The 21,027-nt window shown below is 33.7% G+C and overlaps 1 protein-coding gene across 1 annotated transcript in view; it reads left to right on the top strand.

Annotated features, from left to right (window-relative positions):
• Window positions 1-13,163, top strand: part of rk (G-protein coupled receptor rickets) — a 42,540-nt gene extending 29,377 nt beyond the window's left edge. The window contains exons 2-13 of the mRNA XM_017906604.1: window positions 6,243-6,314; window positions 6,373-6,444; window positions 6,679-6,747; window positions 7,301-7,444; window positions 8,265-8,405; window positions 8,826-8,891; window positions 8,971-9,114; window positions 9,194-9,265; window positions 9,423-9,715; window positions 10,985-11,164; window positions 11,253-11,447; window positions 11,587-13,163. Of these exons, the coding sequence (XP_017762093.1) occupies window positions 6,243-6,314; window positions 6,373-6,444; window positions 6,679-6,747; window positions 7,301-7,444; window positions 8,265-8,405; window positions 8,826-8,891; window positions 8,971-9,114; window positions 9,194-9,265; window positions 9,423-9,715; window positions 10,985-11,164; window positions 11,253-11,447; window positions 11,587-12,983 (2,845 nt within the window). The 3' untranslated portion in view covers window positions 12,984-13,163. The remainder of the gene's footprint in view (window positions 1-6,242; window positions 6,315-6,372; window positions 6,445-6,678; window positions 6,748-7,300; window positions 7,445-8,264; window positions 8,406-8,825; window positions 8,892-8,970; window positions 9,115-9,193; window positions 9,266-9,422; window positions 9,716-10,984; window positions 11,165-11,252; window positions 11,448-11,586) is intronic.
• Window positions 13,164-21,027: the final 7,864 nt, after the last annotated feature.

Here is a 21,027-nt window from a genome sequence, read left to right as displayed (position 1 = left end):
GCGCCATTTATGCGGTAGAAAGTTCGCTACGAAATAGTATTTCATTAAAAAAAATTCACTTTGAAATATTTTCAATAATATATATAAAAAGAAAATTCTTTACACCAAACAGTTAAAGTTAACATACCATATAAGTTAGATATACTAAGATGTATCGATTAAAATTTCTTCTATTGAACTCAGTTGATAAGAGACACTTGACTTAACCTCCCTAAAATAGGTTATTATAACAATCAAAAACGTATAAAGTATTGGTATGACTCCCGAACCTATTCCTGCACAAGAAACTCCTCTCCTGCGATTGATCGTTCAAGGGATAACAGAGAATCATTTACTTTTACTGCAAACTCATAAAAAAAGGGGGCTGCATTATTTGCGAAACGACCCTGTATAAAGGACGGGGATGCAGTAAAGACTGAGATAAAGCTATGATGAAAAGTGGCGAGACGACAACGACTGGAATAACGATGACGCCTCCCACCACTTTCATCTTTTTCCCACCACTCCTCCAAATGACGGATCCCTCGTCGTTCCTCACGTTCTTCTCATTCCGTTCGTTTCGGCTACTCTTGGCTATTCTATGAAAAGAAATTGCGGTCGATAAGGACATTTTTTAGTGAATATTAGGTTTAAAAACTAACCTAAAACTCTCTATATCGCTCTTAAAACTGTTGTATTGGATTAGTACCACCGTAATCTAGTAGCAAGATACAGTAGCATAAGATATAAAATACAATAGCATTTTTTCAGATGTAATTAAACAAAGACATGCGTTTTATGAAAGGTTTGATACTCTTACACGGATATGTAGACTCGTACTGAATTTGTATCGTAACAAAAATAAAATTACCAAGATTTTATAAATACTAAAATTTTATATATTTTATCCTTCGTTGGTAACATGAATTGTACAAACATTATATGTTTCAGATAGAGGTCTTGCGTGATTTTTGTTATGTACAGGACGTTTCAGTTGAGAATCATTTAATGATCCCTATTACCAATAGTGCATCCGATTTTCTCTGGCGTCATTAACAGTTCCTGTTACCAACAGAGGGTTAAATATTTTTAAAGTCTTAAATTGAAAGAACGAATTAGAGGTTAGAAATTTTAGTATCGCGCGTTACAGAAATATAAATATAAAATAATATAATTATAAAATATAAGAGAATATAAACTGCGTAAGATTTAAGATAAACAACAGAAGAAGATATGGAATATAGCATAAAAGAAAGTTTTGTAATAATCCTACAATCTCGTTAAGGAGCCACAATTCTTTCTTGTGAACAATCCTTTAGGAAAGTTTCTCTAGGAAACTCATCGAACATTGTTGTTGGGCACAAACAGCTTCTATCCGACTCGTGAAACTCGTGAACCTTTCCTGAAACTTTCGTTAGTTAGGGCAAAAGACACGAAGGAAAGAAAAATCGCGTGGAGAATTCGCGTTTTTTCGAACCACCTACCGTCCATACAGAGTAAGAAAAATCAATGGGTTCTCTTCCTCCGTAGTTTTGACGAGTTTTCTTGGAGACTACGTTGGATGGATCGATGTTTATTCGGTCGGGTGTGAAGCGGGTCGGATAAGGAGAACTGACAGAATGATTAATTGGTTCCGATTATGGAAACGAACTGCTACGTTTTTTGAAATTCATAAACTTCATTGTTGCCTAGTCATCATTCAGAAGAAAAATTAGCTATTGACGAGGAGGATTATGGCGGGAAGTTTGAACACGTGGGTTGGTGGATGAAATCAGAATATTGTTTTGCATGTTTTGGAGGATTCGTGGAATGATGGGGATGATTGGCATATTTTGGACACTGGAGCTATATGTATAGAATGTAAGAATACTTAAAGTATCCGTAGATTATAGGTATTTCGGATACTTGGGTTTTTAAGGTTAGGTAAGTCTGGGATACTTGGATTACTTTAAATTAGAGTATTTAAGATGCGTGAGAAACTTACGATACTTAGGATACTCGAGATGTCTAAGATATTTAGAACATTTAAAGTATTAGGAGTACTTAAGACACGGTATTTAAGTTATTTAAAATTCCCAATGTGGAATAGGTAAATTATTTGGACTAAGTAAAATACTTAGAATATTTAGGATAAATGGACTACATAAACAAGTTAACTACTTTAGGCTATTTCTTTGCACTATACTTAGATCTTTTTAGATACTTAATATATCTAACTAAGATATAAAAAATTTCTAAATCAATTACGATATTTGGAATATTTGGAATATTTTAGGAACTCCTGAAACTTATATTTAAAACTTATACTTTTAATAGTTAGATGATAGTTAAACTACTTATTTGTAATAAATTGGCTAACTAAACTTACAAACTTTATACTTTATGTCTTATTATTAACTTAAGAGCAAATAGGAAATTGGAAAATATATCGTGAATATTATTCGATGAATATTTTAGAAAAAGTTCCGTTGTCCCATGTGGATTTCGTGTGGGTTGCACATTTCTACACATCGATCGAGTCAGCTTACGCACGCGCATCCACGGATTCTATAAACTTATGAAAGAAAAAGATATTTTTTAATAAGACTGAACCTCTGATTAATCCTTTGATTCATCCTCATCTCGTTATACAGCGAGAATTTAATGTCCTCGGTTTTATCTCGTGAAGTGTATAATATCAAGATGTACATCTGTCTGCCTAAAGGAGAAGTTTACATAGAACTTTTCCAAGCAGGCGAACTTATATTAAGCTAACAAAATTACACGAATAATATGAAAATAGTTGAAATCGAGATGAATTCTTTCGATTAAAAATATTCACTGTATACCTCTTTATGAGATCGACCAGAAGTCGTATTTTACTTTTACGAGAATGCCCAGAAAAGAGGGATACTATAAATGTTCCTCAATTCCGAAGAACTGAATAGAAGTCTCATAACGTCAAATAAAAACGGATCAATCCTTATCTAAAGTAAAATAAATCTTTTCCTTCATACATAACCGATTCTCAGTTATCGAAAGACATACTTGCAATTGATCTATGTGGTTATCTAAAATTGTGAAAAGCGTGAAAAGCTGTTATACATCAATCGATAAGTTTCATAAATCCTTATCCTGTAGTTATACAAATTAAAAATTTTTTAAAAGAATTACTTATTAGCAAAATTTAATTGGTAAAATGAATTACTCAAAATAAAGAGAAGAAAAATAATAATAGTAAGAACGGCAAAAATATAGAAAAATTCCTAGCCAAAAGTCACGAATGCAACAGTATCTGCTTACATACTCTAATTAACCTCGTCTGTCACCCTCAGTACGCTCTTCGAAGAATCCAAATGTACCTCTTCCAAGAAATAACCCCATAACCTCTACCACAAATTTGGGTTAAATAGCACGCGAATAGTTGAGCAATATCAAGTTTTATTGTATCTTTATGCTAATCAACGACAGAAATTTGCGAAATTAGCTGGGCACAGACGCGGACCTTTTTAGCCAACGAACCACAACCCCGATATGGGGTCTCGATATTTACGCGTGACATATATCGTTGGTTGGAAACTCGTGTACGCAATCCGGACAATGGTCGGTTTAATGGCACTGGATTTGAAGCGAAGTGTGTCCTAGAAAATAATTCTCATGATCAACGTGAGCCCCCCAGCGATGTTAGGCTACCTGGGAAAGTGATTCGCGTCTAGTCTTCGTGGATTTTCACTTTCGAATCGATCCACATGATCGATTGGACGAATTGGAAAGTTTCACGTTTGATTGGTTGCATCTGTTAGGAGCTGCGAAATGAAAGGCAAAACAGTAATTTCGCACTTTTTAATCCTTTCAGTTCTTTTGAACTGGTTTTGCTATGGGTACTGTCTGTGGCAAAGATTGCTCTGGGCTAGAGTATGTACTTGGAATGTCTGGTGTATTTAGAGTTATCAGGATATTACATTGGATAATTGAAGTACTCTGAGTGTTTAGGATGTTTGCAAATTTTACTCCTGTCACTTTTAATCCTGTCACTTAGTTATGAGTAGTTTGTTCTGTTGAGTAGAGACTGCTTTTGACCAAAATATTTGGGGGACTTGGAGGACTTGGCTAGCAATGGATATGTAAGACATTTAAGCTATGTTGAACGTTTAGAGTACTTTTTAAATTCTTTTACTTTCGGTGCTTTTTTAACGCCTTTACTTATGTTTTAGACTATAGTACCTGAAGTTAAGATATATAGAATATTTAAAGTACTCTTGCGAGTGTTTATGATCCTTAGGTTATTTAAAATATTAAAAATTTTTAAAACAGATATCTTAGGGTACTCGAAATGCTCAGAGTACCTAGAATATTTAGGGTACTTGAAATAATCAGAACGTAGATATCTAAATTACTTAAGATATTCAGAATACTCGAGTCACTCGGAATACACTGAATATTCTCAAGTACTTTGAGTACTAGAAGCATTCGAAATACCTAGAATACATTGAAGATGTAGAAAATTTAGAATACTCTAAATTTTCAAACTATTTTGGATACACAGAATCTGTTTACAATTTCAAAAGTATTTAAGCTACACTGGTACGTGAATAATAAGTACTAGAATAATAGATATAGGAATATGAAGTCAGGCCTTAGCCTTTTAAACATACGGATACATTCGAACATTCATTCTATATCTGTGGTGTTCAAGTGGCTACGTGCTCGATATCGGCAAATTTATACGGCCGTTAAGGGGTAACCATCACGTAATTGATACTATACCGAGGATAACTTGCCCACCGTCAGCTGGAAAATCACTTTACGGCCAGATAAAACGAACGATATTTGAAATGACGACAGACAGAATTTTCCAGATTTACCTGTACTGTGCAAAAATGTATGCTTTCGCTGGTGTATCTGGAAGCTTCAACGCCGCAGTCTCCATACACCTTCGAACGCACTGGAAGACCGAAATACATAATCATATGAAAATTTCTATCAAATTCCATTCTTCGCACACGATAAAATATTTTTCCAATTATTTTAATCTAAAAGAATCCATAGTCATTAATAAATTTGATAACAGCACAGAAAGATCGATTAAATACTTACTACCTCACACTACTTTCACAAAGCTCCAACAAATTAAAAATAATTCTAAAAAAAGTGAATTCTAAAAAAACGAAATAAAAGCGATTAAAATTTATTATTCTAAGAACGAATTGATACTTCCTGTACTTTAATCCATTCACGAGTCAGTGTCCGAAAGCGGTCTTAAAGCTCCATTTAACTCACTAGCGCCACCATGGCTCATATCTGCAATAAATGTTTATCGTAAATATCGCATATGTGGTTGAATTATTTTTTACTTTTATTGATATAATCTTGGAATTTCACGTACTCTTAACGAAGTTAAGGAATAGGTAATTTCGAGAGACCTGGTATATGGAGAACCGCGGAGTGCATCGAAGTAGAATCAGTCTGTCGTAAACTCGGCGCGTCTGCTGTGTCTCGTGAGGTGGGTGTGAAATTGGGAAGACAGCTAAGCAAGGAGGGCTCGTCAGGAACGTTTGACGATGGTTCACGCTTGAAAATACAGGGCGTACCGACGGCAGCCAGTAAATTTTCAGCTTTACGAGTTCGTACTATTTGCATTTTTCTCGTTTCTTCCGTTCCTTTTTCCTCCTTCTCTTTCTCTTCTTTTTTGTTTTAGTTTTTTACCTCTTTTCCTCAAACCAATTTCCTCTACGCAATTTAGGAACGATCTATCGCGACGTGCAGTTGTTCTTTCCTCTATTTCATACGATCCAGCTTGCTTTCCATTTTTAATCCGTCAAACCTTTTTAACTAGGTTCTTCTTTCTTAGCGAGGAACAGAAATTAGAACTCGTTATCATTATTTCTAATGGAACAATTATAAACTGACAGTGATAAAAGAAACTATAATAATAATATATTATAAACGATTAAGCGAGGAAAGGATACGTAGGAAAATTGTAGATCTATACAGGGTGTACTATGTAACGTGATCACCTCGATTATCTTTAATTACTTAGTTACTGGAGGAATAGTAAATACTTGTTTTGTTATAAATCATGTGGTGTGAAAGAATAAGAATAAGAAGATAATGTTATATACGAGAAGATAATGACACTTGATATTTGATAAGTTAACCGTGTTATTGGAAACAGGAAAGCTCCTCTTATTAAAAATGAAACCGATCGAATTAGTCCACCCTGTATACCTGATATATTACGAATTCAATCGTTACACGGTACTTCTTCAATTGAACTGTTACAGAGACCTAACAAGCAACAACATAACAAACATTCCAGCCCGTGCCTTTCATCGAATTATCAATCTTGAAGTGTTGTAAGTACGAGGACGAAACTCGTGAAATGCATCTTTCACAGTTCATTATTCTTTTCAGATTACTTCGACGAAATCGTTTACACACGATCGCCGACGATGCATTTACGAACTTAACGAGCCTTCGAGTATTGTGAGTGTTCCGCAAATCGCACAGAAATTCTTGCAAAAATGAAAAAAAGAGAAAGAAAAGAATAAACCCTGTAGATTGCGTTCGTAACAAATTTATTTGCTTGAATAAAAAAGTTGAGGGGGAAAAAAATGACGGAGGCCAGACAATCCGTTGTGAACAAAGAAAAAAAGAAAAAGGGATCACGTGTAGTGTCCGCGATTTTGAAAAAAATATAATTCTCTGTCTGCTTTGTAGGGAGCTCGATGACAATTATTTAACAAAAATTCCAACCGCGATCGTAAAGCTCTCTGGCCTTGAAGACCTGTAAGTGTGCATCGATTAAGTAAAATGTAATTTGACAACTTTTTTTTACATTCTATGAATACCACTTCCTTATCCGCGTTTTCTTCGACTAAAAACATTCGTCACGATATATCTCGTCGAAGAAATCGAAGCCATTTTCTTCCCGTCTTGCAGATGGAAACTGTTCCACTGTTAAATCATCATCACTCTATATTCCTAGAAAATCTTCTTCAAGCGATAGCTTCCAGTTTTATTAAATAAATAAATATAAAATATAAAATAAAATATAAAATATAAAATATAAAATAAAATATAAAATAAATATAAAATATTTTTCAGGAATGAAAAATTAAAATTTATATAGAGTGATTATGTTTGTTAAAGTCTATGAACTTTTTTCCATTTCTTTTGTATTTTTCCTTTTCCAATGGAAAGAAATATAAAAGAAAGATCAAAGTAGATAAAAAGTAGAATCGTGAAAGAAAGATCGATGCCGGTCCTTTTGTTTCCCGTTTTCATCGACGCGAAGGAAGCCAAGAAAGTCGTATTCGTGTATGTTCCGTCGATTCCGTAGGTCCCTGTCGAACAACCGGATCGAAACACTGGAGGAGCACGTTTTCCAACGTATCTCTAATCTACTCTCCCTCGATCTACGGGGAAATCCTATCAAGGAAATACACCAGAACACTTTCCAAAATCTACAGAAACTTCGTAAACTGTAAGTATAGATATTTCTGCAAACAATTTATTATCTCTATACCTCTTAATCAAGTTATAAATAAATTTCTATTGTAAAATCAAGAAGTGATTAAATAAAATGAATGTAGAAAAATTTATACGTTTTTATAATTAAAAGCGAATAATGATAACTATTATTGTCAATAATTGTAATAATAACAACAATATTATTGCAATAGTTATTGTTAATATTAAATATTAGTTATTATCAATAGTGTATATATCTAAATAATTTATAAAATAATTAAATTTGATGTACATTTCAACAGCGTGTGAGTTAATATTTTTATGTCGAAGAAACTAGAAATTATTTTATAACACAAAGAAAATAAAGTAGCAAAAGATATTTATGTTATAAAATTTAGTTTAAGCAATCGTTACTCTAATGTATCAGGACCTAATATTTTCCGTAATGTGGACAGCATATACTAGCTATAGTTGGCGCCGAAGATATTCACAGTTCAAGGGCATTGAACTAACCTCTCCCGCTATATAACTTAGTTACTTTACTACCCGTCATGGTGGCTCCCTCTGTGTCGCTTAATTGCTCTCTCCGCATGATTTAGTTTCTTTTCCACGTCACTTATCATCTTCCATTCCTCTTTATCGAAATTTAAAAAAAGGAATTATTTGTATTTTAAGAATTATAATAAGACAACTAAAACCATTAGTCAATAGTATAAAAATGAATATCCGTCTTATTTACAGCAAAAAATATTTTCAATGGATTACTATTATGGAAGCTTTTGATTCATAAATAATTGAATTTAATAGAAATAACATAAAAATATTTCTTACAGGATCCTTTCGAATTTGAAAGAATTACGGATATTCCCGAATCTAAACGGAACAAAATCTTTGGAAGTATTAAGATTAGATCGTGCACAAGTGACAAATGTTCCAACAAATTTATGCGAACAATGTCCAAAATTGAAAAGTCTGTAAGTAATCCAATTTTATGTAAGTATAATAAATATTAATTTATAGAAATGCGTCAGCTTCGATTTATCCAAAACCGCGTTATATTATATTAATCTTATAATTAATAGATCCATCTAATAATTTAGTTTACGTCAGACTGACATCACGTAGATACAATACGATGAAAAATTGACGAAGTTAAATTGATCAGTAAATTCATTAGTCTGTATCTCTATGTGAACTGTCCAATGTACATCAAATAAAATTATACTATAGTAATTAATCCCAAATCGAATTGTATCGACAAAATTTCAACATAAATGAAATGGAGTTTCACTTGAATGATATTTAAAATGAAATCATTAATTAGTTAATTAATTCATAATTAAACTTCAATTTCACATTGTTCCTTTTATAAATATTTTTTGTTTTGTTTTCAGTGATATGAAATCGAATTTTTTAACAAAAGTGCCAAAACTACGAAATTGCAGCGGCCTACGAGTTTTGTAAATATTGCACAAAAATAAGGAAATAAGTATTTAATAGGGAAAATTAAATATATAAAAGGAAAATTGGTTTTTCCAGGGATCTAACCAGTAACATGATTCCGTCGTTGCCAGATGAGCCATTCAAAGGTCTGAATATGTTGCACGACCTGCTTCTATCAAACAACAAGTTGCAAGTGATCCCTAGTGACGCGTTCACCGGTTTGTCGAGGCTGCAAGTGTTGTAAGTGTCGTCGCTTGCAATTACTCCCACGTAGATAGCTCACCGTTATCGTCTTGGAAAACAGAATTCTATGTTTCAGGGATCTAGAGAGCAATTACATCGAGTACATACACCCTGACGCGTTTAAAGAGACGAAACATTTAGAGGATTTGTAAGTGCAGAAAAGATATCTGCTATTAGAAACTTGTAATCTTTCCTCTACGAAATTCTAGACAGAAAATTGACAATTATTCGGAGTGAAAATTCTGATCATCTTTCTTTTGCAAAATTTCTCTGCAAGTATTTATTGCTGATTTTCTCGATCTTAGAAATCTCGGGAATAACGTGTTTCCGGCACTGCCAACGCTAGGACTATCCGGCCTATTGCACCTTAAGACGTTCAACAACCCAGCACTAAGGGAATTCCCAGCACCTGAAAGATTTCCACGTGTGCAAACGATGGTACTGTCGTATGCTTATCACTGTTGCTCGTTTCTGTCAATCGAGGTGGAGGATCCGGTAACGAAATCCTCCGTTCAAGAGTCTATCCTGTTCCCCACTGACAATGACTTCGATATGAGCCTGTGGAACTCGAGCTTCACCGATATCTGGCCACAGCTCAGTAAGTAGTTTAATGGACTGGTTCCCCGATTGAGATCTTTAGAGCTTTCATGGTGTGGGTCCTTGAAGTTGATACTGTTCGAGATTTTTCTCGTTTATCTGATACTGTTGCTTTAAGGAAGCCTGCTTTTTTCTCTTTAAGTTATTGCAATTTGCAGTGGAATATAAAGTTCAATTAATATTTCCTTTTTTTCCCTTTTACTTCTTTTCTTAAATTATGTTCTATTTTTTTCTCCTTTTCTTCCTTTTCATCAACACTGCTCTTTTCTGCGTTACACCTTCGTTTGCTCTTTCTCAAAATCAATGTTTTAACGATACCAAATCAAATGTTAGTCATTAGTGATCTGTGAAATTTTTATAATTTCACTATTCAACGAAAACTAAAGAATACTCTGAGCTGCATCAACTAAAGGTTCCTCTACTTGTTCTATTTCATCGTCACTAACCATCGTGTCACAACACCTCTCACAACAGTATCAACATACTTCACTATATCTCTGCAGTTCAATAAAAGAAGTAACAAGTTTTCCAAAATTGCCACTTTGTTAATCTGTTTTGACGAATATAGTAAATATTTTACATCGACCTGTCTTACGAAAAGTTATGCCAAATTGAAACAGTTTTATTGTGTTCAAAATTCAGCTTGTTACATTTTAGTTTATGAGTCGCTCGACACTGAAATGCTGCAAAGCGCAAGCTGTATATGTTTACTTATATTTTTTATGTAAAAATACAAGCTGTTTGTTATAAACATTCCTAACTTTGATCTACGTACAAACACCGTTTTTGCATACGTATAGGACAATTTCGACGCTCGAGCTTTTAATATTTAATTTCTGTTTCGGTCCAAAATGAAAGATAGTACTTAAAGTCAATCATGTAACGTTTACATGGCTATCCATAGCGAATCTAAAAGTAATCTAATTTTCCAATCAATAATAATAATCAATAATTGTGATAATTATTATATAATAAATATTATATATTTAATTAATGACAACATTACTAAAATTTATTTCAAAAATTTAAAGAGACCTATATTACTATCATAAAATATACCATTTTAGATACGCTATTACTAGAGATTCCCATAAGATCGTGTACAAAAGCACAAATTCATGGAAACATACATTCTCCCATGCGAGAAATCATCTAGTTATTTCTCTTCGATCATAGATTCGTTAAAAAAAAAATAAATAAATAAAAATAAAAAAAAATAGAAAAATAGAAAAAATCGACTTTGCAGCACTGAAGTGATAACGTGTTTTAGATAACATGACCGACAAATTTGGCTCGCAAATAAATGAACTTTGGGCTAACTTTGGTTCAGATTTTACGTACCCTGGTAACCTGCCCTCATATGTTGAGGATTATTTTGATGAGCAGAACAGCCGAGCTACGCTGCCAGCTCAGACACTGCCTTCTCACGTACAGTGTCTACCCCAACCTGGTAATTTTAACACGAATCTCCTTTTAAATACTCGGAAAACGATTAAATTAGAGTGTAAAAGAAAATAAAAATATCTCACGATTTTCAGGTCCTTTTCTGCCATGCCAAGATCTCTTTGACTGGTGGACTCTTCGTTGCGGTGTGTGGGTAGTATTTCTGCTCGCTATGCTTGGAAATGGAACCGTAGTATTTGTGTTAATATTCTCCAGAAGCAAGATGGATGTTCCTCGATTTCTAGTTTGCAATCTTGCGGCAGCAGACTTTTTCATGGGCATTTATCTAGGTCAGATTATAAAAATATATCCATAGGAAATGCAAAAGTGTAAAATTATTTTCTACACGAGATTACTAAGTAGCATATCCCCTTTCGATGTATGTTCGGTATTTAATTTTACAGTTTTAAATATATTTTGTAATTTTAGGTCTACTAGCGGTGGTGGACGCTTCGACGTTAGGAGAATTCCGGATGTATGCCATACCGTGGCAAACTTCCGCTGGATGTCAGCTAGCCGGCTTCCTAGGCGTTCTTAGTTCCGAATTAAGCGTATATACGTTAGCAGTGATTACTCTAGAAAGGAACTATGCCATAACGCATGCTATGCACCTAAACAAGAGACTTTCCCTCAAACATGCAAGTTATATAATGACTGTAGGATGGTGTTTCGCTCTATCAATGGCAAGCTTGCCCCTAGTAGGCGTATCGGATTACAGAAAGTTTGCTATATGTTTGCCATTTGAGACTAATGGAAATGCAGCGTTGGCATACGTAATCTTTCTAATGTTGATCAACGGAGTCGCATTTCTCATACTAATGGGATGCTATCTGAAGATGTACTGTGCGATCAGGGGCTCTCAAGCATGGAACTCGAATGATTCTCGAATTGCCAAGAGGATGGCTCTGCTGGTATTCACCGACTTCCTCTGCTGGTCCCCCATAGCGTTCTTCTCGTTGACTGCCACGTTTGGGTTGCAGCTGGTGTCACTCGAACAGGCGAAAGTGTTCGCTGTATTCGTGCTACCATTGAACTCCTGTTGTAACCCATTTCTGTACGCCATCTTGACCAAACAGTTCAAGAAAGATTGTGTACTTATTTGCAAAGCGATCGAGGAGTCCAGGGTGACCAGGGGGATCGGCAGATGCCGGCATAGCTCTAACTTCAGCAACAGACAGACTCCCGTAAACACGAACAGTCTGGTGGACAGGTCATCGCGAGAGAATCAAACACCCTGTGCGTGTAACTCGAGATTACTTGAAACTAGCCAATATTCTGGCTACCGTCGATGGGGTACCAGGATACTATGGCCCTGCGCCAGGGATACGAGACCCAGACACGCACGTAACGACCAGTACGCTTATCAGATTGCAGAAATCCAACAAAAACAACATAAACGAGCCTCATCTGTATCATCCAGTGAAAACTTCTCCTCATCTAGATCGGATTCTTGGAGACAAACGCATCATTGTGGTATTCCATTGAGATTACTGGATCCTAAACGGAGAGCTTCTTCGTGGTTGATTACCAGAAAACCATCACAAGACTCGAACCTCAGTTCCTCCAGAAATGATTCCTCCGGTTCTGCTACCACTGCCAGCACCAGTACCTGGAGAATTTCGAGATCTAGTGCATCTCTAGAGGTAACTGCAAGAAACACTCCTAGACCAGCTAGGTCGAAGCCAAGACTGACTCGTCAGCTGGCCATTCAGGAGCCAGAACCACCTGGATCACCAAGTAGGTTAGCTGTCAGACTCCTAGCAACTATACCCTCTGCCGCAGAGACCAGTGACCAGCAAGAAGACGATAATACACCACAGAATTGAATAATTTTGCGCGTACCTCGGTTTATTAGAAATTAGAGTCGATTATAATAGACTAAAAGTATGGGTCTTGTTGCTCCCGAACATTTTCAGTATTAAGTATCCTCTAAGAGAGGTGTGAGAAGGGGAAGGATCACCCAGTACATTGATGATTCTCATTGTCGTATGTTTGAGATTATATGAACGGCGAAAAGATGGACCATTTAGTGGGGCTTCTTCTTTCAACATATACACTTAAATGTTGTTTTTGAATTATTTAAAAATATCGAGTTTCTATGTTTTCGTTTTTCCTGGATTGTTTCTAACGAAGAGTCTTTCGTACCGAAAAATGTTTAAGATATTGAAAGAGGAAGAGTAAAATCGTATTTTCATTTTCTTTGTCTATTTATACTAGTTTTGGATAGACGTGCGAACGATGTTGTAGATCGTTTGGATTCGAAGAAACAATGCAACTTCGATCTTTATTGACCGTCCGTTACACATGCACGTAAGCGAGTTGTATCGAGAGCGTGCAATTGATCAATACAATAGTCATATTCATTAAATACTGCCAAGAATTTTTAACACGTTGACTGTTCAAGGAATTTTATATTTATACTAACATTTTATAATACTGGCATTAAAATGCTGTTCTGTTTAAATAATTTTAACAGAAGGGAGTATTCGAGTGGAGAATTTGATAAAATTTTTTTATGCATAATATTTATATAAGTATACCATAGTCGCAAATAATTTTATCAGATATAAAATTTTAACTAAATTCCACGACAGGCAACGTGTTAATTTAATAATATAAATTTAATAATGTAATTTAATAGCATAAATTTAATTTGTCAGAACAGGACATAGTATTCTTTGTATCTCTTTGTTAAGGTTGTTCGTCTCAATAACAACTCGAGCGTTTCTTTGTCCATTGGTTAAAGGGAAATCTATTGATCACGGGGTCAGTATTTAAAATCCATCGTTCGATTGTTAATAGATATGTTTACGTTTTCATAAGACTGATGGTTTATACAATTTCATCCCATAACTCTGGAGTCGATTTCTAGTTAAAAATCTGGACACGTAATACGATTTATAATCGAGTATCATGATACCAGCGACGAATTATTCAACGATTAATTTATTTGTTAATCATTAATCATTATGGTCGATGAATTCTCAAATAGATTAGAGTAGAAGATATATAACATAGTCGATGAATGAATTTTCTAATAATTTTTTGGTATGTCTATGTCTTTGTGACAAAAAGAATCATGATAAATTGAATTACGTGACAGTATATAATTCTTTGAGAATTTATCGACCAACTTAAAACCCTATCTATCCATTGTTGCGTTCATTAACTGCGATGGTAAACGGCCATAGAGTTGTGCAGCTATAGTAACTTAATCGTTAGGTCACAATTAGACCACTCTAGCCTAAAGACTATTATAAGATCGTTACGGCGTGCAGATGTTTATACATGGTTTTAAATTAATGACAAAGATATTCACTAGTATTAGTTACCAGACTTATTTGTTATGAGTGCGTTATTCGTTCTTCGCATGATTGTTCCCATATGATTGTTTATTGCTGTTTGAGACCTCCAGATTGTAATTCTCGTCTTTTAAAAGGACATTTCAACGTTTCATCCACTTTATTAAATGTAAGATACTTTTTAGCGTTTTATTATAATTAAAGAAATGCTAGAGACTAATTTAAAAAAGATAATATGGTCTTACTATAATAGTAAGCTATAAAAGAAGATAACACCACCATAGTTTGTTAAATCTGTAATATATCACTGTACTTTTAATACGGACAAAATTACTTGCAGTGATAGATTTTAAGATGCTATTTAAAAACAAAAAAAAAAAAAAACAAGATTTACATCTGAATGTCTTAAACTGTATAAACGCTAAGGACCTAAGCCACGAAAGGCTAAAAGTTCTAATTTACTGTAATCATTTCAAAATTTCGTCGGCAATCGTCACTGACGTAACACCGATGTATGTTTTGCGCGTGTGTCTGGTCCGATCTATTTAATAACATTTTTCTAATAAAACAGCGCATTACAAAGAACAGAATTGTTATTGTTGTATTCCCTTGGAATATAGAAAGAAGACTGGATAATATTAAAAGAAGAAAAGGAAAAGAAACGGAAGTCAAATTAAAACTTCCGATTTTTGTAGAATTTTTTTATTTTTGGAAAATGTCTCTGTCGCGTTGCAAGAAAGACCTATCTTGCCGTTAAAACGACGAATAATATAACATTAACATCGTAGGAATAATTTAAATATTTATCTAAAATAAATTCAACTTTGAATAGCCCGCACTTTTCGCACAGACGCGAAAAAGACGAATCAAAAATTCGGAATTTACTTTTGCATTTGTTAATGTGACGTTAGATAATTATTGACTATACATAATTTAAAGTTCAAGTCATACTTTTGGCTGGTAGTATACGTAAATTACAAAGTAACGGGTATTTTTAAATTATACACGTATTCTTTCTTTCTCGCATTCTATATCTTTCATTCGTCTGTTCATTCTTTACCTCTACTAATAATACGTAAATTGGAGTCAGGTTTCAATACCAAGTAACATTAACAAGATATATACAATCTTAAAAAACTGTCCTTTATAAACGTCACTCGTAATTACAAAACACGTTCTGATAGAAGATCCTAAAAAATTCTAACAAATTCTAACATGTATATATGGTGATCTTTCACAGGTCCACTAAGTACCAGCATCTGTTTTATTGTGCTTGATCTTCATTTGCTAGAACTCAAGAATTTTGTTATCGCTCATAATTTTATCATAATTAAATTAAAAATCACAATAAAATCCTTTTCATAATTAAAACTCATAATTAAAAATCCTTTTCTTTCTATTTTTCTTCCCTTTTTCACATTTCCCTTTCTATTTTCTCAACATTTTTGAATTTTCACACCACTTCAGTCATTTCAGAATATACAAAAAATTTCCTTTTACAACATCTGCAATTTTTATTTCGCATTTTTTCATACTTCGATGACACCTTTTCCTAATCTTTTCTTTTTAACTTTATTATTTTTTAGAACTTTTAATATATTAATTCAGTATTGATATTAATATAACGTAATTAAGTGCACTTCGCAATCTTTTTCACGCAATATATAAACCTGAGGATTATATAATATTTTCTAAAGAAACTTTCGAAAAAGATTTTTTATTAAACCGTCCCCACGAGTACATATGTTTTTCCTCCAATTTGGATATACGGAAGACATTGCAATTAGCATAGTTGACAGGAAGAATGAATGAAAAATCGAAGAAAATCAAAGTGTATCCACGGGGGCCTCGAACCCTGATTTAATTGTGGTAAGGTTGAAGATGATATCACCTGGGCTAACAACTCGATTCATATATCCTTTATTTTCGGATATAAGGTATTATACATATGTTCATTGTGTTTCCACAAATTTACGTTTATCATTTTAGTATCGTTTTCCCAATAAATTATATTACGAATTTTCAAAAATTATTAATTACTTTCAGGAATGGTTAGCATTATGTATGATCACTTAAGGACTATTACAATTGTAATAAAACAAAAGGACTACGAGAAGGGATACATATAATGCGTAAAATATTCACAACCTGGAAAATCTTTTCAAAGCTGGTACTTAATGGGTCGACCGTGAAGAAAGACACTAAAACCAAGCTGACACATTTTATTCTCATACAAATTCTTGGTGTTCGCTTTATTTACACAGTCCTCGATGGCTCTGCGTTCGTTTGAATCTCTTAAACAGAAGTACTAACAGAGGGGCCATCGTTTATTGAGTAGATGAACAGGTCTTATCTTTTATCACTATAAATCGTTCCGTAATCATATACATATCGTGTTCGATATTGCAATAGACGAAATGTTGTCTTACAAGGACGGTATATCATTTCTCGGACGGTCTGTGATTCCTTTTGCAGTCAAGAAAATCCAGGTTGAATGGGAGGAATATATTCACGATTCAACGAGAAGGGGAGTAATGTAACAACGTGGTTGATAGAATTGTCCCTTCGTTTTTTCGTGCATTTTGACTCTTATTATAGGTGACACTCATAAAGACACCATATGATTTAATGAACGACTTAAATCGTCAGAGTGAGTTACTTCGTTTGCATCAAACAGAGGCATAATTTATGCATCGTGTATTAACAATATTTCTTCCAATCCTGCTGGAGAACACGACTGTCGCACGTTTTACATATCAAAGTGGCGGGATTTTAATTTTTCATCTATTGCAGCCTTAAATTTGTAGTTTGAAATAAGACATTTTATCATTTTAAAAGGTTTACAATGCAATTTCTTTTCTTTTCTTCTTGGAATAATAAAAAGAACCAGGATAGAAATTTATTTATAAATTTTCCGTTGTAGAAGACCGCGAAAGGATTAATTGACACACACTTTTGAATTTAACACAATGTCTACCTACCATTTTGATTGGTGAGATTTTACAAAATTTTAAATATGTTCTAACTAAAGGTTGGACCATTTTTTAATGCACTTTCACAATGATACAATGATAATAAAATTGGCAGGTCCACACAACTGGTAAACAGTGTGTCTTGGTAGAATATTTATTACAATAATCCGGAAGCCCTCGCAAGCTGTAACATTTCGTCAATGTTAAAAGTTCGTCTGAATTCTTAGTGACAATAATCATTAGCTCTGCTACTATCTACTAGTTAAGCCTAAAAACTTTATTCGACTTATTCCTCGTGTATGAATATTAATCGAACTTGGTCCATTGAACATCAGATCCCTTCGCCATTACACTTATATAATACAGGTGTTCTTACTATTCGAAGCTTCCAAATATAATCCCCGAGTGAGTATGCATATTAAATGATTAATATTTCGATAATATGATATTTTAATTATTTTATTTTATTAATCCTTACTTTAATTAATACCTTACTTTTTTAGGTCCTTGGAAATTTTGTTAGATACTCGTACGTTTATGACTGTATACCTCGAAACTCGATACCTCTCTAAAATGACATCTTTAATACCTTCGGATAAGATACGTTAGAAACTGAATATCTAATAACTAAATTTAGAGATAATCTCCATGCAGTTACACGTTTGAACGTTAACTCTGGAAACCTCCAACAGTATATCAACTGTAAATACATTCTTACATAATTAACGTGTCAGTACTAACAAGTTTCCCTAAGTAGCTTCTTCAAAGGGTCACGTGATCTCTGTCCAAGTATACCTTTCAAGCGCCAAATGTACGACTTAAGCCCTCGAAAACAGCACTTTGCTCATGATTATGTGTTATTTATATCAGAGAAAAAATCAATCGGCCCTGAGGTACAAATGTGTCAGTTTGCCAGTTGAGGAGGAGAGAACTAAGTGTCAAGTGGAACAATAAGCTGGCGGAAGGAATGCGCATTGCGTAAGAAAAAGAAAGGAGGAAACAAAACGGAATTCTATTTTTACGAATAGCTCTGGGATACGCATAAATCGCAGTGTGGCGAACGAAATCCACTACTCTTGGAGCCAGGTGAAAATACACGACAAAGTAAACGCACATTGTTAAAAACATTGGATAGCACAAAAGAGAAGGCGAAGCGGAAGTGATCGATTAATCGTGCAAGCATCCGGAGGAACCATTAAAAGAAAGAAAAAAAATAAGTATTTGTATTCCACAAATTTTCGTATTTATAAATTTCGAAGCTTTTCAAATCTTGAAAATTTCCTGTGCTTTTTAACAATCGACGAATGCAGTGAATCGTTTGATAAAATTTGTAATTACCAAATTTTGCAGAGTTCCTCTTCAAATGATAAAAACCGATCCGCGGAAAGCTAATCTATGCGAGGAGGAAGACACTTATTAAAATTGGCTATTACAGCAACTTTACGCATTCGTGTGACACATGTCGATTAAAACTCGAGTTAAAATCTTATCACACTCTCATTCTTTACACGGATACAAGTTTCAGAGAGTTCCAGCCTCACCGCGCTTAAGCTTCTACGTATATACTTACACACACATATCATGCATGTGTATGTATATGTGTTTTTGTGTGTATATATATACACGTACATACATATGTAAAAAAAGAAAAATATGGTAAGAAAGGAAGAAATCACTTTATCCTGTATCGATATACGTTGCCACGTATGGCAACCATAGGGAATTATGTGTACCATAGGGAAGCAATAATAAGTTAATACTACAATCTGTCTAACAACAGTCAGTCACGCAATGTCATTTTCTTAATTGCAAATTATTATCTTCTCCTCCTTTTTATATACTCGACCTTCAACATCTTGTTCAACATCTTCAAACTATTTGACATTAGTTCATTTATAATATTACACTTAAAAAACTTATTTTACTAAGTTCTGGTAATATTACGAACTTGCAGAATTGCTGCATAATCTTTTAATTCTGTTCAACGTCTTTGTTGATTACAGTATAAATAGTATAAAGGAAGCCCTGTAAGTCATGGAGTTAAAGTGGCGAGGAGAGACCCGATGGCTTTGAATGACTAACTGATTTCAAACAGACCATAACCGTCTAAACACTAAAAAGTGAAGTACACCATGTGTCGCATTACTATGGACGAGACATTGAACGAAAAAAATAAAAGGAATAATAAACGACGAACGAGATGAAACGGAAACGCGACTATAAAATGCCTTGATTCGTGTGCGAACTTTGTTATCATATACAGAAGATCGCAAGTAATTTAGACATGTATTTCTTGTGGTACAAGGCAAGCACAAAAATCGCTTTTTATCTTATTTCTCTTCCTTTTTCAGAGTTTTATCCTCTGAGGTCCTCCCTTGAGATTCTTAAGTTTTACTTATAATGTTAAATCTAGTAATACTTATACACTTCGTTGCGTAAAATCATACGTAGAAAAACAAATAGAGAAGTCTTAAAAATTATTGCTTTCCATCATTCGATATTCTATTTACAAATCTATCAGACCTCAAAGGATTAATGTCCTAGATTCGTTTATGATTATTTGTTATTATGTCATTCCATAAGTAATTTTTGGTAAAATGATTAACTATACCGAATTTCGTTAAGCAAGGAACTAATATCTCTGTCCAATATATCTGAAAACTAGAAAATAGAATTATACTAACCATCTATTCGTCGCTTCTTCGAATACACATTTTTGGAAGTAATATAAGAAATTACAACAATAGTTTTCACTTGAAATTTTAATGCACGAAAGAAATCATATTACTTATAGGATGACCTAGTATCAAAGAACATTTCTCTTATCATATACACATTACCACCTATTTTAGAATACAGCTCTGCTTATTATAAGTATATGAAGTTTAATTATAGAATTTAATATTCTATTTAATTCGAATCTATCGTTAAATTTCACAAAACCTTTGAAGAATAAACATTAACATCACCATACAAATAAAGAACGTAATAATAACTCTGCATAGTAAGAGCAGGAATAAAGAAATTTTCTTTTAAAAGAAAAGTGATAAAGCTCGTAAAATCAACTTATTTTAAGCGTATACCCCAAAAATCGAAACGAGATAATAAGTTTGATGGAAGAGAGTCGTTCCATTTGTGCTCAACTTGTACTGTTGAAGACTAAAAAGAATTCTAAAAGTAAAAGAATAAGAGGAAAATTTATATCTAATGACTACCACTAATGTCATCGGTGAAAAAAGGAACGAAAGCCTTAATACTTTAGAATTTTTTTTTTTTTTTTTTTTTTTTTTTTTTTTCCTTTTTTTTTTTTTTTTTTTTGCGCACGAAAAACATATCTCAGAGAATCCAGGAATGAGCGATCGTTTTCAAGCAAAGACTGAAATTGGAATCGTAATACTGGGTTCGTGAATTATACTTCTAAAGTGGAGATCTTCTTGAAGCAGTATAATGAAATGAAAAAGAAAGTTTTTAAAACCCTTTTACCCGATGATTACTTAGGCCGAGTATCGTCATGGAGAATACAGGATATCATAGATTACGATCGATAATAACAACTTTGTAGAAATTCGTTAATTATTTACTAAACACCAAAATAA

This window comes from Eufriesea mexicana, unplaced genomic scaffold, assembly GCF_001483705.2.
Source record: "Eufriesea mexicana isolate 0111107269 unplaced genomic scaffold, ASM148370v2 scaffold5767, whole genome shotgun sequence".
Taxonomy (NCBI): Eukaryota; Metazoa; Arthropoda; class Insecta; order Hymenoptera; family Apidae; genus Eufriesea; species Eufriesea mexicana.
This window is presented reverse-complemented; position numbering and strand designations above follow the sequence as displayed.